We start from the raw sequence: 25,455 nt of genomic DNA on the forward strand, positions 1-25,455 counted from the left end.
CGGCTAAACACGGTTCAGCGGGGCTTTTCCCAGAAAATCTGTAAATCGTACCGAACCGTGTCACTGAACGCAGCACTTCTGCTGGCCGGTCTCATACCACTTGATTTACGGATACAAGAGGCGGCTCAGCTTTACGAGGCCAAAAGGGGCCGACCACAGCCCATACTGAACGGCAGGGAGGTCGAAGAGAGAGTATGTTTCCTGAACGCCCCGCATCCCTCAGAGGTGGCTGTTGTGGGGTTCCAGTGCTTAGAGGACATGGAGGAGGCCACTATCGCAGACTATGACATGACCGGTCTGAGGATATTCACAGACGGCAGTAAAATGGACGCCGGAGTGGGTGCAGCTCTCTCGTGCTGGAGGGATGGAGAGGAAACTCTGAGTAGGAAGTTTCGTCTCGAGCCTTACTGCACAGTGTTCCAGGCAGAGCTGTATGCAATCCTTAAAGCAACAGAAGTGGCTTTAAAAGCCAAGGACAGCTCTGTGAATATCCTCAGTGACTCCAGGTCTTCCTTAGAAATGCTGAGCAACGGAACCTTCCACCCCTTGGCATTTGAAATAAGAAGAAATTTAGCTCTTCTTAGGGCAAAGAATAAGAGGGTCAGCCTCTTTTGGGTACGAGCTCATGTAGGGGTGGCCGGGAATGAAAGGGCCGACTTCTTGGCCAGGAAGGCTGTCACAAAGCTCAAGACCAGGCCGGCTTATGACAGTTGTCCAATTTCATATACAAAGAGATGCATAAGGGAGGACACTGTCATGAAATGGTCTGAGCGTTACAGGGAGGGTGTGACAGCGTCCGTGACTAAGACCTTCCTGCCTTCAGTGGAAAAGGCACATAAAATTCTGAAGAAAATTAAGCTCACACCCCTTTTGGTCCAAATCTTCAGCGGACATGGCGAGTTTTCGGAGTACCTACACAGATTTAAGTGTAAAGACAGTCCTGACTGTGTCTGTGACGAAACGGTCGATGAGTCAATATTGCATTTGCTCATCGATTGTCCACAGCACAGCCGAATCCGAGAGGACCTCCACCAACAAATCAGGGTGGAACTGTGTAGGGGCTCCGTCCCCGCCATTTTAGAGTGCGACGCAAGTCGAAGCTTACTCCTGCTATTTTGCTCTAAAATAGCAGGAATAGCTATAAAGAGGAACAGAACAGGGTGACAAGGACCCAATGTTGTCCAGTATTATAGAATACCACGATTAACATGGGTCCAAATTAAACTGTTCTGTTCCCTTCAAACAGTCGCGAAATTCGAACAAAGTTTGACAAAACTTTAAATATTCAAAAGGTCTCTGACATTATGTCAGGGGAGAAGCCGCCGCTAAATAGAATCTGAAAAGATCTATTTTCATTAAAAAGAAAAAAAAAAAACTAGTCCCGCAAATTGCTATTGCGCTGGAACCATGTCTCATTAACATCAAAATGACGTCATTTTGACGTCAGCTGAAATAAAAATATACCATCAGCTCGAAACGTCAGTCTAGTGCTGACGTCACTAAAATGGCGGCCACGGGCATTAGCAATTTGCGTGACTTATACTTAAGAAGTTTTTACGTCAATAAAAAATGTAAAAACGTACGTCCGAGTGTTCCGGTGAGGAGCGGCGCTCGCGCAGCATCCGGTCCAGCTTGTCATATTCGTAGCGAAGCGCCGAAATTTCCCGTTTGAGCTGTTCGTTCTCCCGCTTGAGCTTTTTTATGTCCGACTGTCCTGGAGAAATTAAGATTTTATTTAATTCCATTACAAGTGGCTAACTTGACTGCAATCTCATCTGCCTACTGATTCGCTAACTCATTGTCTAACACTGAATGATAACCACTCATTTGAAATTTATTTTTAATCCATTGAAGGTTTGCTACAAAAAAATATTTTAATGCCACTCAATGAAGTACCAACGTAGAACCAACCAATGTCAAATGAGCTCGGTGGCTATCGCTGGTGGTAACTGCTGAATTGGTGCTTCTCATGCTTGAGGCATGTTGGCTTTAATGCTCAAGTGGAGGAAGTGCCGGGATAACCAACTCTTTCTTAGTTATGATGTGATCATCATCATCAGCATGACCAACCCATCGCCGGCTCAATACAGAGCACGGGTCTCCTCTCAGAGTGAGAAGGGTCTGGCCATAGTCTACCACGCTGGTCATGTGCGGATTGGTAAACTTCACACGGCTTTGAGAACATTATGGAGAACTCTCAGGCATGCAGGTTTCCTCACGATGTTTTTCCTTCACCGTTAAAGCAAGTGATATTTAATTGCTTAAAACGCACATAACTCCGAAAAGTTGGAGGTACGTGCCCGGGATCGAACCCACGACCTCCGATTAGAAGGCGGACGTCCTAACCACTAGGCTAATGATGTGATGTGTGGCACAATTTAAGAAATAAATGTTCTTCTTTCTTTAGGGGGTATGGTAGTTTTATTAAACCCATACTTTTATGCGATGCTATCGCATAAAAATTTAGTTTATGCTATATCGGCCTGAACTGACAGTTTTATTCATATAAAATGTTTAATTTTTCTTGATATATAATAATAATTATTATTATTATTTATTTATTTTGAATTTTAGATTTAGACACCAGAACGAGTTTCCTACCCTCTGCACTAGGAAATTCCTGTATTGCAGAAGGTAGTTACGGGTTTTCTAAAACTAAGGATCTAATAAATTATACCTAATATTATAATACTAAAATTATAGATAAGAGAACGAGATTCCTACCCTCTGCACCAGGAGAATTCTGTATTGCAGAAGGTTTATCGGCCAAATTTGGACTTTCAAAGTTGCTCAACACTCGCAATTGATTGATACGCGTTGTCACAACTAGGCCACGCGTCTCCTCTCCTCGATCGTAAAGTAGTAGTAATACCTCTTTCAACTTCGGCATTGATGTTGATGGTGCGTAGACGCAGCTCCTCGTTCTCGTAGAGCATGCCCCGCGAGGACTTGCGGTCCAACCTGCAAGATTTATCATCATTTTATAGTGCCGGCTTTTCTTATGGTCAGGGGCGGATTTGCAGTTTTTTAGGGTTCTGTACCTCAAAAGGAAAAACGGAACCCTTGTAGGATATAATAAAATAAATAATAAATATAATATCTTTATTTGCAAAAAATATTTGACACATAAGACTTTGACCACTGGCTCCCAAAGAAGTATAAACTGTGTCATGGATCACTTAGTTGTCTGTCTGTCAAGAAACTTAGAGGCTACTGCCCGTTGACCAAGAATCATGAAATTTGGCAGGTAGATAGGTCTTATAGCAGACATTCGGGGGAAAAATCTGAAAACCGTGAATTTGTGGTTACATTACACAAAAAAAATTAAATTGTGGTCATGAACTAATAATTAGTATTTTACACAATTAGTATTTTAGACAATTTTCGAAGTAAGGTACTTATATTAAGTGGGGTATCATATTAATGGGCTTCACCTGTATATTCTAAAACAGATTTTTATTTATTTTTATTATGCATCATATAATTTTTTAAATTATCGTGCACAGTGTCGAAAAAATACGACTGTAGTACGGAACCGGAATGTCGTCGCGCGAGCCTGACTCGCACTTGGCCGGTTTTTTTTAAAAGAATATTAGCCATGTTAAATGACTAATATTCCCCTTTCCTCTCTAACCAAGCATCAAGCTTGTGCTAGGAGTAGGTACGATAATAGTGCAACGGACGGGGTTTGAACCGTCGACCTTTCGGTTTTCAGTCCACTCCTATACTCGTTGAGCTATTGAGGCTCTAAATTAGTATTGGCCGCCCTAGGCCCCAGGCCATGTAGTAACTAGGAAGTAGGTACCAGCCGCCCCTTTCTCAGCACTCATCATAATTATATAGACTACAATATAATGACTTTTATCACATAACTTTTATCATAACACTAGCTGATGCCCGCGACTTCGTACGCGTGGATTTAATTTTTATTAAATCCCGTGAGAACTCTTTGATTTTCCGTCCGATAAAAAATAGCCTATGTCACTCTCCAGGTCTTCAACTATACCCATGCAAAAAATCATGTCGATCCGTTGCTCCGTTGCGACGTGATTGAAGGACAAACCAACAAACCAATAAACCAACAAACAAACACATAGTGATATTAAGGGTAGTAATCATTGAATTTTTGTCACGATTGGCCGCCCCTCAATATCTGGCCGCCCAAGGCCTACTGGGTCTTAGGGCAAATCCGCCACTGCTTATGGTGCAGTAAGCTAGTTACTGTATAAATCCTGCCCGCGTGGAAGGGTGCCAAGAATACTGGCTGCATTTCCGCGCTGGACAACCAGGCTGATCCTTTGGGCAACAAATGCAGGTACATACTTGCGGTTGGGTTTGACGTTGACATCTTTCCTGCGCGTGCGCAGCATGCTGGCGCCCGTCATCCCCGACATGGTGCCGCGCTGCCTCCATGCGTCGATCAACACCTGCAAAAAAAACATTAACCGCTTTAATGAAACGCTACGAAACCGTCAAATGAAATGTGTAAAAAAAAGTATTCCAAACCCTTAATTACCCTAATAATTATTTTTTTAAAAAGCTGTACCTTAATAAAAGATTTAAAAAAAGTTTGTTATTTAGACTGGGAGATCGTGAATGGTGAGAAAAAAAACTTTCTGGAGACTATACACATCAAAATTCAAAATACAGGCACGCTATGCCAATACATTTATTTCATCTGCTTTTCGACCATTTTCTGCGGAAGTGACGTATGAACGGTACTTCCGTCTGAAAAGATCTGTGTTACTACCTATAAGTAGGTACTTACTTTTAACAATTAATTGATCTTAGATACTCGGTAATATCTATCCTACTGCACACAAAAGATACTAGATACCTCGCATAGTTAAAGTATAGAGTAACGCGGCAGTAATTAAGGTTGTCTCTGTCGTTGAGACCGTTAGACCGACAAAACGTCACATAGATATGAGTGACAGAGATAACGCTCTATGAAGCCGAAACTTCTCTCTAAAGGTCGATGTACAATATTTCTTGGCGGCTACTGTAGATAATCAAGCTGTGATAGCCTAGTGGTTAGGACGTCCGCCTTCTAATCAGAGGTGGGCGGTTCGATCCCGGGCACGCACCTCCAACTTTTCAGAGTTATGTGCGTTGTAAGTAATTAAATATCACTTACTTTAACCTTTAACGGTGAAGGAAAAAATCGTGAGGAAACTTGCATGCCTGAAAATTCTCCATAATGTTCTCAAAGGTGTGTGAAGTCTACCAATCCGCACATGGCCAGCGTGGTATGGCCAAACCCTTCACACTCTGAGAGGCGACCCGTGCTCTATAGTGAGCCGGCGATGGGTTGATCATGATGATGATGACAATAGATACCTCGCATAGTAAAGGTATTTGACAATTTTGTTCAACCCAAGTAAGTTGATCGCAAATTCTCGATCGAAGATAATCCGGTGAAGTAGATTTAAGTGCCCACCTTCAAAAGTAAAAAGAAGACTAGCTATCAGCTCTTCTTATGTCAAGGTCGCAAAGTTTAAGAATAAAGACTTGGAAAGACAATACGCGACGAAAGCGTTGCGCTACGATTACGTGATCAATGCGACTTACAGATCCGAATCCGTGAAAATACGGATAAAAAAATATCTACGACATAATAATATGTCATAAGCTACCATATATGTATGTATATAGGTACATAGTTCGTAAAACAAAAAGGAACGTATTTTCACGGACTCGGATCGGATGAGTGCGTGCTCGCTCTTACACTACCTACCTATAATGTTTTTATAAAATCCATCAAAACAGAGAAACCTATTTGGTAGGAAAAAAAAGAAAAAAACGGAAGGCTTCGGCCGTGGCTAGTTACCTGCACCCTACCGGCAAAGCCGTGCTGCCATATTTAGCGTTCCGGTACGATACCGTGTAGAAACCAAAGGGTTTAATAAAAACTGATATGTACCTACCTACCATGATAGAGATATAAATCACCTTTCGAGTGACGAAAGAAATTGGTGAGGTCGTTTTCGTTGGTAGACGAGCTTTCTGTATGATCAGGCCTTGAGCTGAAATGCAGGTAATAACTTGACCTACTTTCGTATGTTAGATAGGTGTTCTTGAGTTCACACGGTTATCTTCGAGAGAGCTCTCTCTCTAAAGATGCTATGGATTCCTAACTTATTTAAGCTTCAGCGGGAGAATGACAGCTATAATGTCACGATCGCAATCACCTCTGATTGGTTGACGCTCGCTCACTATTGGCACAGTTTAACGAAATGGCTGTGCTATTAGCTACAATGCATTGTTGCAACAAGAATCGCACAAATTCAGCCAATCAGAACAATTGAGATTGTAACAATGATTGATGCAGGTTCCCCGCAATCGAGGTGCTGATTTCACCGAAGCTAAGAAGAACAACAATCGGTAGAAAGCAGCAGGGCGATTTCGTAAAACCTGCATCAATCATTATTACAATCTCAATTGTTGTGATTGGCTGAATTTGTGCTATTCTTGTTGCAACAATGCATTGTAGCCAAGAGTGAGCGAGCGTCAACCAATCAGAGATGATTGCGATCGTGACATTGTAGCTATCATTCTACCGCACTTGACCGCTGACGCGCGGTCAAGTGCGAGTCAGACTAAAGACTAAAGAAGTTTCTCTTCATAAATAGAGGACGGGGGCCTCATTTAGGGAGGGATTTCACTCCCGGCCTGAGACTAGCTTAGTCCGCAGCTGGTACCAAGATTCTGCGCCTAAGAAGCAGATTTGACACAGAAATTATAGCTACACTGGAAGAGCCAACCACCTCTCTAGTCCCCGAGATAACGCGCAGGGAACGTGACTTTAACAATGAGCTCGCCGCACGCCCACTTTACATAACGCCCAGGGAAATGTGTACCTACACTACACACGTGATACACGTGATACAGGAAAGAAAGAAAAATACTTTTAGTGTTCCGTACTCAACAAGAGTCGTCATAGCGTATAGTGGTGAAGAAATCTGCCTCCTATTCAGGATCGGTTCGATCCCGCACCTCGACTCAAGAGTTACTTGCTTAAACGGTGGAGAAATAGATCAGGATAATTATTTATCTGTCTGTCTATAAGCTGTGATAGCCTAGTGGTTAGGACGTTCGCCTCCTAATGGAGGACAGGGGTTCGATCCCGGGCACGCACCAACTATGAAGCCAAAACTTCTTTCTAAAGGTCGATGTAAGTACAATGGATGTACAATATTTCTTGCTGGCTATGATAGCCTAGTGGTTAGGACGTCCGCCTTCTAATCAGAGGTGGGGGTTCAATCCCGGGCACGCACCTCGAAGTTTTAAGTAATTAAATATCACTTGCTTTAACGGTCAAGGTAAACATCGTGAGGAAACCTGCATGCCTGGAGTTCTCCATAAAGTTCTCAAAGGTTTTTGAAATTTGCTAATCCGCACTTGGCCAGCGTGGTGGACTACTCAGTAGTGAGCCAGCGATGGGTTGAGAATTGAGATGATATTGCCCATCCATAAATCAACACAATATTCTCTCTGTTTCTTACCTTTCAAAGCCCACCCGTTTGACCGATTTTGACGAAATTTCAGGGTAATGATTTTTTGAAATTGCACCCCTAAGTGGTTTAAATGGGGGATGGAAGTTTATATGAAAGTCCGTATTTTTAAAAAAAATACGTAGGTACTTATTTCACGATTTTCAAAATTCCTACCCAATGGGGCTAAATAAGGGATAAAGTTTGTATGAAAGTCCGTCATTTTTCAAGTTATTTCCATGAAAATTGATATTTGGTTTTCAGTCACAAATAAGGAAATACGTGTTTAAGGATTTTTGGAAATTCAACTCCCACGTCGTCTTTCTAAATTCCACCCGAGGGAAGCCGGGGCGGGTCAGGTCAAGTTTAGAGTACGTGCTCGAGATCCGAACTCTGGACCTCCCACATTCTTAATCTTTTAACCACTGGTTATTACCACCTATTTGTTGTTTAGAAGCAGACGTTACTTTGCGGAAGTGCATGATATACATCTCCTGAGGATGCTCCGGTGTCGGGGCGAAACGTGCGTGGTGGTGGTGCGTATTGCTTGCCTGGTGGCTGTTTCTTCCTGCATGTTTAGCAGTGGTAGGGCGGGCGGTGCATTTCGCATGCTGCATGTTGCACCATACAGATTCGACCTGTTTCAGCGGATTATAGCAAATTAAGCTTTTGGTTCATTGTATTACCGCCTAATTGTTTTAGGACATAGGAAAATTCACATTACCTTGGTCAGATTTACTAATTAACCATACCAATTAAAAGATCTAAGTATACCAACCCAATAAAACCGCTACATCATTTAAAAACATAATTTATATTAATTACATCTCCAACACAAAATGTTCACAGACACACGCACACAAACTTGTCGAAACCAAAAAATAACATAAAACCTTACTTGCGAAGGATGTATAACCACTGGCACTGTTTAGTAATTAGATTAGTAATGACGCGAGCGAGTCAGTTGCGCGACTGCCGGTAGGAGAGTTCACTTGACCCACCACTCACCCACTCGACTTGACTCATGCGCAGTGGGCGACTAACTTAATTAAAAAAGTGTAACATAGGTAAGTTCTTTTTTATGACGAATATAGCCCTTATTTTGAGAGAATTAAGAACTTTTTATGGGTAGATTTCATCACATTTCAGCTTTAAAGGCTTGGAGAAACAACGCGCGGCGATGGTAAAATGTCTAGGATATATTAATATCGTCACCCAAATTGTCAAAACGCTGTTTTGAAACTTATATTGGTCACCGGTCACAGGAAAAAAGTGGATTCAGTAGGTACTTAATATTTCAAACTAAGTATTATCAAATGCTCGGAATAACGACGATTAGAAAGTGCCCTATTTTGACTTTTACTGTTAAAGCGAGATAGCTTTATGCATTTAAGCCATTATTAGAACTTGACCGAATGATTATTTTTTGTCCCTATCACCGTGGCCAATAAGTTTTATTTCTGAATAAATATTTTCATTCTTATTTCGAAAATGACTTCGTTTACGAATTTTATTAATTTTATTGATTTTTCCGTATCTTCAATTACAAGAAGTCTCTCAAGAGGACCCACAATTTCCGCGGTCCGCTACAATAATAATGTCGTGTTGAAAATATGTTAGTATAGTCCGGTGATTATTGTACGAAAAGGGGCGTGTCCGTAAAGTTTTAAGCTTAATTAAAAATTTATGGATTTTTGCAATTATCACCGGACTAGTAGAGTTTATCCGTAGTTCGTACTTAAATAACCGCCGCACTCAGAGTCGCTTAATCGTTACTTAAGGCATTAATTAGTATGGATAAGGAATGCCTTAAGTAACGATTAAGCGACTCTGTCTAAACGATTAAGTGCGGCTGTAAGTCTAATTCTAACTTGTTGAATAGGTAATCTTTTCTTTCAGTGTGTCACACGCTGTGTCTGACCAAGCCTTTAGTGAGTACAATGTAGTAGGTACTAGAGTTTTCAAACTAACTGAAAAGTTATGTAAGGGCGTACTGCACTCAATTGACCTTTAACGGGTTTTAGAGGTCAGATAGTAATCATTCTGTGAAAATCTTTTGAGGGTTTCGTATCCAAGAGAAAAAAAGGTATCTGTCTGCCTATCTTTTAGTCTGTCTGTAACTATATCGTGTTTGTCAAGATCCGTCAAGGGAATCAAAACCCATGGGGTACTTCCCATTGACCTACAATCATGAAATTTGGCAGGTTGCAATAGGGTCTTGGACTGCAGTAATAAAATGATGTGATTTTTTGTATAGTGGTAGTTTATGGGGCTAGAATTCACTTATTAAAAAAAAATTAAAAATTAAGATTTTCATGTTACAAATAAATAAAAATCATGATTTTTTAAAATTATTCTCTTCAAAAATTAATTCTAGCCCCATAAACTACCGCATAACTACCTACTAAAATACCAATCCGTCATTTAAGTTAAAAAGTCAGAAGTTAGAAGGCAGGTTAAAACAATGTTTTAGTTGCAAGATGTTTCGAAACATCAATAGGCATTTACTTACAACAAGGATTTCGAACGTTAGTACCTATAACACTCACAAAACAATACCCAACCAAATTGAAGAGTTGCTGTTGAAATTAAACGCAAAAGTTGAAACTAAAACCAGTCGTGTAACGTTGCTCGAGAGGGAGTGACGCTTATTTCCCGACGATTTCACGTTATTTTGTGTGATTTACCTACTTTCAACATTAGATTCACAAAAACATAAAGTACAATAACCTAAAACTTTTCGTTTGGGTCCTTATTGCGTTTTTGTTTTGCAGTTTTTTGTGATATTTATCGAAACAATGTTTGTGAAAAATGTTTTTGAGTTACATGGATTGAAACACGCAGGCGCGCTGCAGTCTCAGTAAGAAAATAATATAACGTCACAGTGAAAATTGAACCGTACTTTTAGTGACATAAAGTCTATTTTTTCCTGACATACACAATTGTTCTATAATAATTACAAATTGAACCACATCTTGAATGGAATAAAGTGGCTTTTACTACAGCATTAAATTACAATGTCAGACGCGACGATATTCTCCAAAATGGCGGGCACTGAAGCCATGGTGAGATTTGTGAAGGAGATAGAAAGACATCCATGTTTGTATGATCAAAGATCACTCGAATATTCGAATCGAGAGCTCAGGAGAAAAACATGGACAGAAATCGCTAAGAAATATAATAGTACAGGTAAATTGTATGATTTGGGTAGTATTTAGTTATTTATTAGCACCTGCCTACCTACCTATAATGTCTGCATTGTTCGACGAAACAAATTCATGTTGATGTTTGCAGTAGGTATGACATTCTGTTTCACTCACTCACTTAGCTATAGCAAAACAAATGCTACAAAATTTTATCACGGCTCTTTAGGACTTCGTACCCGAAGGGTGCCAATGGGACCCCAAGCCACCGCTGCGTCCGTCCGTCCGTCTGTCTGTCTATCAGTGAGCGTGAACCATAACTATGTAATAGGTAGATAATAATTGTTTACAGCATATGTATGTGTAGGGTTGCCAGGCGTCCGGATAAAGCCGGACATAGGTAGGCTTTTTGATTGCGTGTCCGGCCAAAATAAACGGTGTCCGGCTTTTGTAAGGCTTTTTACATTTCGCAAACGAGCGTGGCCGAGCGCAAGCGAGTCGACTGTTGGTCGCTCCCGTAGGCGGCAGTGCCGCCTGACAACAAGATTTATGACAATAATAAAAAAAGCTTGATTTTACAATTTTTTTGTCGTACCTATTAATACTAAGACACAAAAATCAAAATCCTCAATACTGTAGGGTGTCCGGTCTTTCTACCCAAATGTCCGGCCAAACTGGCTGGTCTGTCCGGCTATTAGGTTTGGCGACCTGGCAACCCTATGTATGTGTACATATTTCTATTGCTACTATAACAACAAAATAAAATAAAAATTTCAAATTGACCTCTATGTATAAAATAATAAAAAAGACAATGGTACGGAACGGAACCATCGTGTGCTAGTGACATTCACACTTAATTATTATTTTATTTGAATTTTTTTTAACTTCGCAGGGCAGTCACGTTTTTTTAAGTTCCGTACCTCAAAATGAAACAAGGAATCCTTATAGGATCACTTTGTTGTCTGTCTGTCTGTTTGTCCGTCTGTCCGTCGTATCTGTCAAGAAAACCTATAGGATACTTTCCGTTGACCTAGAATCATGAAATTTGGTAGGTAGGTACCTAGCACAAGTAAAGGAATAAATCCGAAAACCGTGAATTTGTGGTTACACCACAAGAAAAAATTTAAAATGTGTTCATGAATAACACTTCTAACAATCTGATAAAAGTCCATTCAATGACTGATTGCAGATAGCTTTGAAATATCAGAAAAAAAACATACGTACCTAATTAGTCATCATGATCAACCTATCGCCGGCTCACTACAGAGCACGGGTCTCAGAGTGTGAAGGGTTTGGCCATAGTCTACCACGCTGACCATGTGCGGATTGGTAGACTTCACACACCATTGAGAACATTATGGAGAACTCTCAGGCATGCAGGTTTACTCACGATGTTTTCCTTCACTGTTAAAGCAAGTGATATTTAATTAATTAAAACGCACATACCTCCGAAAAGTTAGAGGTGCCTGCCCGGGATCGAACCCCTGACCTCCGCTTTGAAGACGGACGTCCTAACCACTAGGCTACCACAGCTTATAGTATAACACCTAATAGTATAATATTTTATTTTGTTTCAGTCAAAGAATGCAAGGATAAATGGGTCAAAATCCGGATTGCTTACGTTAGAACATTAAGACCAGGTTATAACAAGGAAAGGCCAAGGAATCCCAGAAGTACATACTATTTAGCCGACCATCTTCAATTCATAACACCAGGAAAGAATAACAGCTCGAATTATAGCAAATCTTCTCTATACTCAGCAGAAAATAATCATCAACTAGATGAAGCAAGTGAAATAGACACAAAATCAAATATAGTTGATGAACCGTTAAACGATTCAGACGATAAATCAGATAGTAAACAATATGGAAACTCTCAACACCAAGTGTTTTTGGATGTAGATAATAATTATTTTGATGATAGCAAAGAATATGAAAACTCTCAAGACCAAGTATTTTTGGATGAAGATAATGATTATTATGATGATGGTGATGAGACAAATGATGACACCGAAATAAATACGAAAGAAATAATTATTAATGAAATAAATAAAACAAAAGTAAAAGGAGCTAGCAATACAAGTGATAATAGTGGAAGAATCGCAAAGAAAAGACCTTGTTGTGATAATATTGAATGTAGTCCTAGAAAAATGTTCCTCTTAAGTCTTCTGCCTGATGTTGAAACTTTCACTGAAACCCAAATGAGGAGCTTTAGAAGACACGTAATAGGTTTTATTGACAACGTAATGGACGAATAGGTGTTAACCTATCCTAGGTAGGTACAGTTCTTGCAATTCACGAAGGCGAGTGAACTTTACTTGTGGTTACATCGTATACATGGACATTGCGGAAGTGTGCGTGGATGACGGACCAATCAGTCGCGAGCGAGCGTTCGCAAACGCACACATTTACTTTACCTTACTTATACCGATACGATTTAAACACAAGCATGAGCCACTCGCCCTCGTGAAATGCAAGAACTATACCTAGGTATCTTTATGGTTTAAGCTAAATAAAGCTTTTTTAACATCCACTTAAGTATTTCATTTCTTATAGTTAATAAACAAGTGTGTTTTCACAATTTAAAAAAACATTCGATGTTTATAAAAACATCGGATGTTTTTAGGGTTCTGTACCTCAAAAGGAAAAACGGAACCCTTATAGGATCACTTTGTTGTCTGTCTGTCTGTCAAGAAACCTACAGGGTACTTCCCGTTGACCTAGAATCATGAAATTTGGCAGGTAGGTACATCTTATAGCTGACATTTGGGGAAAAATCTGAAAACCGTGAATGTAGGGTTAGATCACACACAAAAAATTAAATTGTGGTCATGAACTAATAATTAGTATTTTCAACTTTCGAAGTGAGATAACTATATCAAGTCGGGTATCATATTATGAAAGGGCTTTACCTGTGCATTCTAAAACAGATTTTTATTTATTTTTTTGAATTATCGTGCAAAATGTCGAAAAAATAAGACTGCAGTACGGAACGCTCATTGCGCGAGCCTGACTCGCACTTGGCCGGTTTTTTTTCAATGTTCGAATGTTTTTGAAACATGGTTGTGATTGCTTCATAGAGCAAAGATAATCATTCATCCAAGGAGCAAAGATTGCTTGGTGTCTCAAAATGATTAACGCCTACTGATATTTTTGGCTGTCATTTGTATGGGATTACGCTAGGGATTACGTAACAGAGAGCGCTATACTAACTTCTTTCCGTGGACAGCTTTTTTTTGTTTGACTTCAAAAAACCGGCCAAGTGCGAGTCATGCTCGCATACCGAGGGTTTCGTACTAGTCGTATTTTTCAACATTTCGCACGATAAATCAAAAACTATGATGCATAAAAATAAATAAAAATCTGTTTTAGAATCCACAAGTGAAGCCCTTTCATATGATACCCCACTTGATATAGTTATCTTACTTTGAAAATTGAAAACACTAATTTTATTAGTTCATGACCACAATTTGATTTTTTTGTGTGATGTTACCACAAATTCACGGTTTCAGATTTTTCCCCTTATGTCTGCTATAAGACCTACCTACCTGCAAAATTTCATGATTCTAAGTCAACGGGAAGTAGGTACCCTGTAGGTTTCTCCTTTTGAGGTACGGAACCCTAAAAATACCGACCGCTCTGTAGTCTGTACGGCATGCGTCACAAATACAAGCAAAATACAAAGCAACCTATATCGAGCGAGAGGTCACGATGTGATATTTTTTGTCTCAACTCAAATAGTCGTGCAACGTTTCTTTCAAGAGACGGCCATGTAATTTGTTGCGCGAGGCGGCATATCGTCAAACATATTATTGAGTTACATAAACCAGAATTGCATTAAAGTCGACATTCCTACAATGTCACACGTGAATGTTTTCGCCAAAACGTCGGACACCAAGACAATTATAAGATTTATAAAAGAAATAGAGAAACATCCATGTCTGTACGATCCGAAATCCCCTAGTTACATAGATAGAAATTTGAAGAGGAAAACGTGGATTTATATTGCTAAGAAAGCGAATAGCACGGGTAAGTCTTAATGATGAGCTATTTTTATAGACAATTTTTACTATCATACATCAATGTAGAGAACGCTTTATAAATATAGCGTCGTCTCGCTCCCACATTTGTGTAGCAATTTTCGATAAGGAATAAGGTTAGGTGCATACGAGCGTCAGATGCTGCGTCGCGTCGGTCGCGAATAAAATTATTATATTTTATAAGCATGATAAAAGTAGGTACTTGGCAGAGTATATCCATTTTTAGTGAGTTTACACAATTCAATATCCATCTGTGATTTCAATATCAAGTGGTTTTAATCCATACTTGTAATAATATAAATGCGAAAGTAGGTATGTGTGTTATCTTTACACGGCCCATCCGTTTAACTGATGTTGACGTTTAATACAGTGATAGCCTGCATCTTGGAGGCAGATTGATAGTCGTGATTTATAAATGATAAATTATTCTACTTAACTTTGTTTCAGTTGCGGACTGCAAGGAAAAATGGACAAAAATACGAACAGCTTACATTAGAACTTTAAGGCCAAGTTACAATGACGGTATTCGCACTTTTGGTAGACCATACTATTTGGCCAGTCATCTTAAGTTTATATCGCCAATGAAAAGAAATGGCAAAACGAATTGTGAATATCGTGTACCACAATCAGCAGAAAAGAGTGAAACAGAGATAAATGAAGAAGAAGAAGAATCAGATGATTCGGATGAGCATTTAGGCAGTCAAGATGCGAATTCTCAACATGAAGTGTTTTTGGATGAAGATAACTTTGATGATAGTGATGAGGATGTCATGGGTTATAATAATATAGTGATTGATAAAAAAGATGTTACACGAGAAAGAGACACGAATGAAGTAAACAAACCAAATGTCAAAGAACTAAGGAATAAAAGTGAACAAAATAGCGGCGGAATCGGAAAGCGAAAGTCTTATACTGAAGATATTGAATGTAATCCCAGGAAAATGTTCGTTTTCAGTCTTCTGCCTGATATCGAGGATTTAAATGAACAGCAAATGACATACTTTAGAAGAGAGGTTATAAAATTGATTGATAAAGTAATGTCTGATTGAAATTTCAGTGTACATATCTTCGTTAACATCTAAAATATAATTAAATATAAGTTTTGCACTTAATCCTTTTGACTTTTATGTGCCTGTCCCATCCCATGCACTCTCTCTTCCCTTACTCTCACAATCCAATAGGACGGCAATTCAAAATGACCACAGAGCTTAGGTCCAAAACCAACAGTTTTACGTGTTCTGCTAGCATATAACCTATAGGGCTGTACTGTAACACCTCCAACTTCCCAACTAGGGACATCTACTGAGTATTTCTTGACGAATACCAACAACTTTTTAACCCAACCCAGTAATTTATGATTCACGCCTAATAAGCAAGTCACTGGCAAAAACCAAGTTGTTCGAAACAAATCCAAATAATATGTAAGTGGAGATTAAACTAATTTAATCACAAGAACTCTAGTTTTGGATTTGTTTCGAGCAACGAAGATTCTTAGATCTAACCATCTGTTTTTAGAAATAAATGATTTGATTTATACCTGTCATTTTAGTAAATACTAGGTACACGTCAAAATACAGAATTATATCTAAATATCTAAATTATATAAAAGGAAAAGCTGTCTGACTGATCTATCAGCGCACAGCTCAAACTACTGGACGGATCGGGCTGAAATTTGGCAAGCAGATAGCTATTATGACGTAAGCATCCGCTAAGAAAGGATTTTTGAAAATTCGACCTCTAAGACGGTGAAATGGGGGTTTGAAATTTGTGTAGTCCGCGCGGACGAAGTCGCAAGCATAAGCTGGTTATAATATGGAAACAGGAAAATGCACTGCATTACCAGCTTCGACTTTTTGCCGTGAGACATATTGGCGCTAATGTTACCTTTACACTGTGCCGGCTTACGTCAATAATAAACCCCAAAGCCCCAAACCAGTCCAGCAACGTTGCTCGCGTATAATAGTCACATTTATTGCTCTTGCAAAGTTGACGGCACAAATATCTTACAATATTTTAAATTGAATCGAAAGAGTGGTTTTAGTATTTTGCTTACAAACTAAACACAATGCGGCTAATTCTGTTGTGCACAATCCCTAAACTAAACTAAAATGAATCTATTGTTATCTCTTTCATAACGTCGCTCGCGAACAAGGAAATCACTCGATTTAGACCTGTCAATTTAGTTTAGTTTAGAGAGTGGGGCCGATTCTCTTGTACACAATCTCTAAACTAAACTAAATTAACAGGTCTAAATCTAGTGCTATCCTTTTCCGCAACATTATGAAAGGGATAGCAATAGATATAGACGTGTCATTTTAGTTTAGTTTAGAGATTGTGTACAACGGAAATAGCCACACTGTGTACTAGATAATCGGCCACAATGTCAGGATTGTCAGGAATGTACGGTTTCGCCAGGATGTCAGATAGTAAATCCGTGGTGCAATTCGTAAAGGACATAGAGAACCAACCGTGTTTGTACAACACGAAATCGCACGAATACGTAAATCACGCGTTGAAGAGAAAAACATGGATGCATATTGCTAAGAAATGGAACTGCACAGGTGAGTGTGTGCTTTGCTTAGGCCTCAGGTATTTTTATTGAAATATTTATTGCGATACTTATGTTGATTGAATGTTGATTTTAGGATATCAATATTTTTGCCAACTATATTGTGATGTTGGGTGAAACAGTAGGTATAGGGAGATTTATAATCTTTGAGGTCTCTTGGGACTTGGAAAATAGCCCAAAACTGTATGAAAATGAATTCTTTTTAATAGAATAGTAAGAATATACTTACCAATTTTTTGTTTACCAATATCCAAAAATTTAACGCTCACTTCGCTCGCACTATGCTAAAAATTGTTTATAAGTATTTTATGATGCTAGCTCTATGTAGTAGTACCGATCAGTAGTAGGTACCTACCTTACCTACACTTACAGTCATAGATATTTTGTGAATTGAAAAAAGAAGAGCTTAGCATTTAACTTTTAGAAAAACTTCATAGTTCCTATTGTAATTTCATTCCTAATAATATAATTCAACGCGATACGGAATAGGTGGTCCTACTAAACGTTAATTTTGTTGTAGTGGCTGAATGCAAAGAGAAATGGAGAAAAATACGGACAGCGTACAGCAGATCCCTGAAGCCGAAATATCGTGACAACAAACGGCTTCCTACAAGGCCATACTATCTCGCTAGTTACCTCAAATTCATCACTCCCACTAAACATAGTGTACCACCATCAAAAAGCAATGACATTAAAACTGAAATGACCCCTCACGAAGAAAATGACGCATTAGAGGATTCTGATAATAAGCTTGATGAAGATGAACAGTCTGATGAGATGCTTGAAGATAACGACTGTTTTAATAGTGATAATGATGAATTTTTTAATGATAATAACACATCAATGGATGAAGAAACTATTTCTAATGAAGTAAACAAAACAAGAGAACCTAATAAAGTTAGAAATAATTTTATATCAATAATGGAGTGTATAGACACCATTACTAATGACGTAAAAAACCCTAAAATTAGAAAAAGCCATGTTATTTTAAAGGATATGAAAGGTACTATTAAAAATAAAGTGAATAAAACGAAAGAAGCTGAAGAAAGTAAAATTAGCAACAGTAATAACCATATTAGTGAGCAGAGATGTTCTTACTGTGTAAATATAGAGTCTAAGCCTAGGAAAATGTTACTCTTCAGCCTACTGCCAGATATTGAGGCTTTAACTGAACACCAAATGAGAACTTTTAGAAGAGAGTTGATAGATTTAATTGATAAGTGTAAATACGGTGAAAATGGTGATTAATGATAATATAGGTATGCGTACTCTTTGTAATTTTATTAACAAAAAACTGGTTTTTCTCCTAATAGTCGTGTAAAAAATGCATATTTTGTGGAAACTTCGCGATTTTTAAGTATCGAGCCAAATGGTGCCACTAGTGTTTTGGCTCTTGTAATTCACTAAAGAATATCTTTAATTTTTATAAAATTAAAAAATAAATAAACAAATTTGTAGTTTTTGAGGCCCAACTTGATTCTTTGAACATCCGAAATGTGTCTCAACACCTTAAATTCAAAATTCAAATAATTTATTCTAAATAGGTAATAAATTACTCTTTTTGATAGTGGTGATAATTATTACGCAAACTTAAAACTAAAGCTACGAGGGTTCCAAACGCGCCCAGGTCTGAGAAGAACCCACAACAAACTCAGCCGACGCTAATATTCTAAATATTAGCGTCGATTCTGATGTAGGCACCTACATAATTCTCTAAACTTTTTTTAGAGTAAATAAGTAACCTGAGAGTTCGCCATAATGTTCTCAAGGATGTGTGTAGTCTGCCGATCCACACTTGGCCAGCGTGGTGCACTACCAGACCCGTGCTATTGTGGGCCGGTAGGTAATGGGTTGATCATGATGACGCACCCTAAGAAAACATTTTCAAAAACTCCATGAGCTCCGTGCTAGTGTTTACAAAATTACGATGCGCGATTCGCTACCTCTTTGATAGTGAAACCAAATATTAGCATCGAGCAAAGTTCATAATTCATAATCCATTGCTTGTTTCTCATACACAGATCCAACAAAAGTTTAAAGTAACAAGTAATGTCTTACGATGTTTAGAGGAACGGAAAGATGTTTATGCTCATAGTGGTATAGTTGTAAGAAGCGGGCAGCTAGGCGTGCCGCGTGTCGCGTGGCGGAGAGCGGGATAGCGATAATATCGAGCGAGGGCAGCGGCTGCTGCTGAACATCACAACTGAATAAGGGCATTTCTTGCATTAGCAAAGAATAATATTTTATTATAGCAACAGCCCGCGGCTTTGCTTGTAAAAATATAAACCCTCTCTATTTCCTATGCCTCCTCGTTCCTCGTGTAGGTATACGTTACAAAAGGAACTTTTTTATTTAGAAAAGGTTACTTTAGTATTCGTTTAATTTAATAGTTAATATATTATTAGTATGGACTAGCTGATAGAGAGATAGATAGGGGATTTTGGTAAAAATACCGTGCGTGGAGTACAAACATGCAAACTATCTCGGGGCTAAACTGTGGCAAGATTGGTTCAGTCGTGAAAACGAACTGTGACAAGTTAACAAGCAGATAGATCATCATCATTATCATGATCAACCCATCACCGGCTCACTACAGAGCACGGGTCTGGTAGTGCACCACGCTGGCCAAGTGTGGATCGGCAGACTTCACACACCTTTGGGAACATTATGAAGAACTCTCAGGCATGCAGGTTTCCTCACGATGATGTCCTTCACCTTTAAAGCAAGCGTTACTTAAAACCCACATAACTCCGAAAAGTTAGAGGTGCGTGCCCGGGATCAAACCTCCGACCTCCATTAGGAGGGGTACGTCCTAACCACTAGGCTATCACAGCTTACAGACAGACACATAAATACTTATAATATTAGCATAGATTGTCGCTTACTGAGTTTTGAAGTGAAGCCGTGGAGAAGCGATTGAGCGCATAGCGGCGTGTGGCGGGGAGCGGGTAGCGGGTAGCGGGCCAATGCCGCTCAGTTCATCGCCACGCGTTCCGCCAACGCGTCGCTCCCGCTAGCGCACCCGCGTCCGCTATGAAGGTGAAAGCTAAACAAGGCGCCCGCTCCAAAAACATGGACAAACTTATAGCCGCTGTGCAAGCGAGGGAATGTCTGTGGGACAAGAGTTACAGGGGTCATCGGAATCGGTTCAAATTGGAGAGATATTGGAACGAGGTAGCGGCCGAAGTTGGAACGACTAGTGAGTACATTTTGGAAAATAAATAACAAATGAAGGTGAACGCCCGCCCGCGGCCATCTTCGCGAGCGACGCCACCACACGAACGCCACTATTATTTACTCATGTGGCGACGCCATGGCGCTAACTAGATGGCGCTCGCATCACTATCGATAAGTAATTAGCGTGACTTAGGGTAGTACCTAGTACCTATATCTACCGTCTGCTCTGGCGCTAGTACCTATCTTTATTAGATAAAAGATAGATTTATTAATTATTTTTTATCAACGTGACGTTACGAATAGATAATTTATTGATAGGGTTGATGGTTGATCATTATTTTTAGGGTTCCGTACCTAAAAAGGATGAGGAACCATTATAGGATCACTTTGTTGTCTGTCTGTGTCTGTCGTATCTGTCAAGAAACCTATATATATATATACTTTCCGTTGACCTTGAATCATGAAATTTGGCAGAAAGGTAGGTCTTATAGCACACGTGAAGGGAAAAATCCAAGAACCGTGAAGTTGTGGTTACATCACAAAAAAAAATTAAAATGTGTTCATGAGCAAATTTTCAACTTTCAAAGTAAGATTATTATACCATGTGGGATATCATATAAAAGGGCTTTACGTACCTGTAAATTCCAAAACAAATTTTTAATTAATTTTTTATGCATAATAGTTTTTGATTTAACGTGCATAATGTTGAAAAAATACGACTGTAGTACGGAACCCTCGGTGCGCGAGCCAGACTCGCACTTGGCCGGTTTTTTCAAACTAAAATAACGTTTTCCCTTTCCTCTATTCTAGGTTTAAACTGCAGAAAACGATGGAAGAACCTAAAAGACCAATGCCGAAAGGAAATGAGGAAGAATCCTAGCGGCTCAGACTGGCCTCATTTCCAAAAACTCCAGTTCATCCACAACCAGTTCCTCGCTGATGAAGAAGAAGGGGACGAGGACACCGCAGACGAAGTATTCAACAGTCTAGATGATTCCATCAAACGTCCTAAACTAGGGTATACCATGAGGAAGAAGCTACTGATGAATAAGAGAAGAACTATAGATGTTGACATGAACAAGTTGATTGTGTTGGTGCAAGCCAAGGAGTTGATATGGAACAGACAACTGAAGGGGCACCATAATTGGTATAAATTGGATGAGAGTTGGAAGGAGATATCTCAAGAGTTGGGAGTTACACGTGAGTAATACGACGAGTAACGATTTTTTTGACATAGCGTACTGTTATAAGTCCCACAAATTGCTATTGCGCTGGAACCATGTCTCATTAACATCGAAATGACGTCATTTTGAGGTCAGCCAAAATAAAAATATACCATCAGCTCGAAACTTCAGCTAGTGCTGACGTCACTAAAATGGTGGCCACGCGCATTAGCAATTTGCGGGCCTAGTACGGCGGTTACGCACTCATCCGAGTCCGTAAAACCATCGTAAAACACGTTCCTTTTTGTTTTGTATGGGAACTTATGACATATTATGTCGTAACTCGTAGATAATAATCAGTGGTATTCTGACGGATGAGGGATGGAACTCGGATGACGGAAGTGCAGTGCGTAATCGCCGTCAGAGTGAACTAGAGGGAACTCTGGGTTTGATCCTGAATCGTCAACATTTCAAATATTAGGCTACGGGTGTCGTGAAATCGAAGAAAAATAGACGATTCATAGGCTACCTACCTAGCGTCAAAATATGTAAGGAATATTTGATGCTTGCTAGTGACGTCGAAGCCTCGACGTTTTGTTACAAGTTCCCTAACGTCGTGAACTGTGAGTAGGTATACCCGGCTGAGTTTGTTGTAGGCTCTTCGCAGACCTGGACGCGTTTGGAACCCTCGTAGCTTTAATTCTAAGTTCGCGTAAAAAATATCACCACCGACATATAAATCCAACAACCGACAGTCAAAAAGTGTAATTTATTACCTATTTTGAATAAATTATTTGTTCTGATTTGATTTGATTTGTGGTACTGTTGCCTACAAGCAGTTCCCAGTTTGATTTAAAGTTGGAAACATTATAAGAAAAATTCAAGACAAGTTGGCTTGACTGCGACCTCACCTGGTGGTAAATGATGATGCAATCTAAGATGGTAACGGACTAACTTGGGAATGGTATGGCAAATTTTGTTACACCCATTACCCCTTATCGGTTTCTACACGGCGTCATACTGAAACGCTAAAGCTTTTATAAAGACTCTCTTTTTATAAAAACTCTTTTTCTTACAGGTGACGAAGCGAGACTAAAATGGAAGTATCTAAGAGACCAAGCAAGAAAGGAAGCCAGGAAAGGGCAATCCGATTGGGAATACCTCCCGAAGCTACAGTTTTTGATCAACCAGTTCAACGACTACGAAGGAAACGACACAGCAGAAGACCATTACAGCCAAGACTTTGATACTAGCGCTGATCAGAGTAGCAGCTACTATGTGGAACCTACTCCTGACCCCACTGAAGTTAATGATGTCAGCGTAAACGTGAAAGAAGATGAGTTTGACGAATTTGATACTAAACCTGTCATCATGGAGACAGATTTCTGTGATGATGACGATGATTTCCAGAGAAGTGCAGGGAACAGCAATGAAGTACCTGAAACGATGAAGGATGAAGACATTGGGTTCTTTAATAGTCTTATCCCTCATGTTAGGAAGTTAGGGCCGGCTAAGAAGTTAATGTTACGGATGAAGATTCAAGAGCTAGTTTATAATACAGTTTATAATGAGCTTCGATAAATGATTACGCTTGACATGCTGACGGACGCCAACTTAGGGACCGTGAAGATATCTTCGCACGCGTGACGTTTTGTCGGTGCAATGCCTTAGATTCGTGAATGCCCTACAAAACCCCTATCTCTTTCTAAAGGTCGATGTACGACTAAAATCGTACTTTTAACATCATAGTTGACACATAAAGTTAATGTCGAATAAGTTCTCATTTTGCCCGGAATCGTAGATAGAATAATAGGTAGACTGTGTAACCACGTATGAGATAGCGATAGCACGACGTAACGATGAATAACACGACAGTTATTACCATTGTTTAGTAGTCAATATTTGTATTAACTGATCCACAATATTTGTATTAAACGTTTTTTATGTGAAAACAAGTAAATAACTCATGAGAAATACAATTACGCGACGAATTCTCAAAGTTTGTTTTGCAACTTCTTGTATGTAAGTATGTATTCTTGAAAAAAACACTTCAGTTACACGATAAGGGACAAAAATAGGTAAGCTGCGTCTCTGTTTATCACAGTAGTAACTTTATCTGTGCTCTCTTTTTTAGTGCGAATGAGAAAGCAAACGTTCCTGCATCTACCTTTATTACTCTATCTACGCGCGGACTATACATAATATTATAAAGTATTTTAAATACTTTTAGAGGCTGATTAAAATTTAATTAAGTTATCTATTCTAAACTTTATAAGTAATTATTTTATTTAAAAATATTTTTAAGTTCCTTAGCGTAATTAAACACAATTGAGTACCTACCTAGTACACTAAAATTCTTAATTCTATGTAGGTACACCTACCTTTTATGTCTTTACGACGATTTAGGTACCTACCTATAACTATAATTTTGTTTAATGTTTAAAGCATACAGCGTACCTACAGGTTTAAAGAAATTTCCCCAATCTAAATATATAAAAGGAAAAGGTGACTGACTGACTGACTGACTGACTGACTGACTGACTGACTGACTGACTGATCTATCAACGCACAGCTCAAACTACTGGACGGATCAGGCTGAAATTTGGCATGCAGATAGCTATTATGACGTAGGCATCCGCTAAGAAATAATTTTTAAAAATTTAACCCCTAAGGGGGTGAAATAGGGGTTTGAAATTTGTGTAGTCCACGCGGACGAAGTCGCGAGCATAAGCTAGTAATTTATATAAGAAAATAGTTTTTATGCGAGTTCGTCTCTCAGAGAGACCCACAATAATTATTTGTAATAGCAATCGCGAACTGACATGTTTGCTATACATGCTCGACAAACAAGTAACAACTGATCCCGTTGAAAATCTCGAAATCCACTCCAATCATCGCTCAGTTTCAGCACTGACCAATAATCGTGGAACGCGGTTAGTTTAAACATAAACAATAACATGGGTCAGGTCAAAATAGCCAACATCGCATAATAGAAGGCTGGAAACGTCTAAATTTCAAGCGGAATCAGGTCGTGTTTTGGTTCGAACTTTGGGTTTGATTTTCTACTCCGTGGTTTGGAGTAGAAAATCGAGAGTTTTGAGGAGAGGACGACCAAAGAAAAGGTGGATCATCATCATCATCATCATGATCAACCCATCGCCGGCTCACTACAGAGCACGGGTCTCCTCTCAGAGTGAGAAGAGTTTTGGCCATAGTCTACCACGCTGGCCAAGTGCGGATTAGCAGACTTCTCACACCTTTGAGAACATTATGGAGAACTCTCAGGCATGCAGGTTTCCTCACAATGTTTTCCTTCACCGTTAAAGCAAGTGATATTTTAATTACTTAAAAACGCACATAACTCCGAAAAGTTAGAGGTCCGGGATCGAACCCCCGACCTCCGTTTGGAAGGCGGACGTCCTAACCTACCACAGCTTTCCACAAAGGTGGATAGATTGCTTGAAAGAGGATATGCGTGTAAAAGGGGTGGATAATGCGTTGACGGATGACAGAAGTGAGTGCAAGAAGAAGACATGTTGTGCCGACCCCACGTAGCGTGGGATAAGGTACGGAAGGAGAAGAAGAAGAGGTTTTGAGTAAGAGTGCATATTATTAGATAGTCAATAGTGTAAGGTATTTGGTTGATAACATTTTTTTTAAATATGAAATTATAGTTTGGTTTGCTTTTTAATGTGTCATTCTTGATTTTGAGTAGGTAAATAATAATTATTACTGTTTAGTGATCAAGGTGCTGGAATGAAGACCGTGGCTTGTGGAAGTCCCTACAAGAGACCTATGTCCAGCTGTGGACGTCTATCGCTTGATGATGATGTATGTAGGTCTCTTATAGGGACTTCCACACGCCACGGTC

At 39.3% G+C, this 25,455-nt stretch overlaps 5 protein-coding genes across 19 annotated transcripts in view; 4 read left to right on the plus strand and 1 right to left on the minus strand.

Moving 5' to 3' along the window:
• The window catches only part of LOC117993286 (uncharacterized), a 73,540-nt gene that overhangs the window by 16,169 nt on the left and 31,916 nt on the right, over positions 1-25,455 (minus strand). For 6 of the 13 annotated variants that reach the window (XM_069506573.1, XM_069506572.1, XM_069506571.1 and 3 more), the window contains exons 2-4: positions 4,324-4,427; positions 2,873-2,961; positions 1,584-1,714 (exon numbers count right to left, since the gene is read on the minus strand). In XM_069506573.1, the coding sequence (XP_069362674.1) occupies positions 1,584-1,714; positions 2,873-2,961; positions 4,324-4,394 (291 nt within the window). In that variant the 5' untranslated portion in view covers positions 4,395-4,427. Of the gene's footprint in view, positions 1-1,583; positions 1,715-2,872; positions 2,962-4,323; positions 4,443-8,391; positions 8,513-20,129; positions 20,270-25,455 lie in introns of those variants that run through there. The other 7 variants (XM_069506577.1, XM_069506576.1, XM_069506575.1 and 4 more) reach the window with 4 other exon arrangements.
• Positions 10,106-13,168, plus strand: LOC117993213 (uncharacterized). The gene is made up of 2 exons (XM_069506653.1): positions 10,106-10,682; positions 12,214-13,168. The coding sequence occupies exons 1-2, from the start codon at positions 10,511-10,513 to the stop codon at positions 12,891-12,893; spliced, it is 852 nt and encodes a 283-aa protein (XP_069362754.1). The 5' UTR covers positions 10,106-10,510; the 3' UTR covers positions 12,894-13,168.
• On the plus strand, positions 14,362-16,161 carry LOC117993292 (uncharacterized). Its single transcript, XM_034981074.2, has 2 exons — positions 14,362-14,664; positions 15,123-16,161. Exons 1-2 carry the CDS (start codon positions 14,493-14,495, stop codon positions 15,722-15,724), a joined length of 774 nt encoding a protein of 257 aa, XP_034836965.1. The 5' UTR covers positions 14,362-14,492; the 3' UTR covers positions 15,725-16,161.
• On the plus strand, positions 16,614-18,826 carry LOC117993214 (uncharacterized). 3 transcript variants are annotated; one of them, XM_069506345.1, is made up of 3 exons: positions 16,614-16,706; positions 17,043-17,236; positions 17,765-18,826. In XM_069506345.1, the coding sequence occupies exons 2-3, from the start codon at positions 17,056-17,058 to the stop codon at positions 18,490-18,492; spliced, it is 909 nt and encodes a 302-aa protein (XP_069362446.1). In that variant the 5' UTR covers positions 16,614-16,706; positions 17,043-17,055; the 3' UTR covers positions 18,493-18,826. The 3 variants fall into 3 exon arrangements, with proteins under 3 accessions (XP_069362446.1, XP_069362448.1, XP_069362447.1); XM_069506347.1 differs by having other exon boundaries at positions 16,632-16,660; positions 17,072-17,236; XM_069506346.1 differs by having other exon boundaries at positions 16,638-16,660.
• Positions 20,278-23,536, plus strand: LOC117993290 (transcription factor Adf-1-like). The gene is made up of 3 exons (XM_034981073.2): positions 20,278-20,443; positions 21,232-21,621; positions 22,663-23,536. Exons 1-3 carry the CDS (start codon positions 20,278-20,280, stop codon positions 23,163-23,165), a joined length of 1,059 nt encoding a protein of 352 aa, XP_034836964.1. The 3' UTR covers positions 23,166-23,536.

This window comes from Maniola hyperantus, chromosome 23 (assembly GCF_902806685.2).
Source record: "Maniola hyperantus chromosome 23, iAphHyp1.2, whole genome shotgun sequence".
Classification (NCBI taxonomy): domain Eukaryota; kingdom Metazoa; phylum Arthropoda; class Insecta; order Lepidoptera; family Nymphalidae; genus Maniola; species Maniola hyperantus.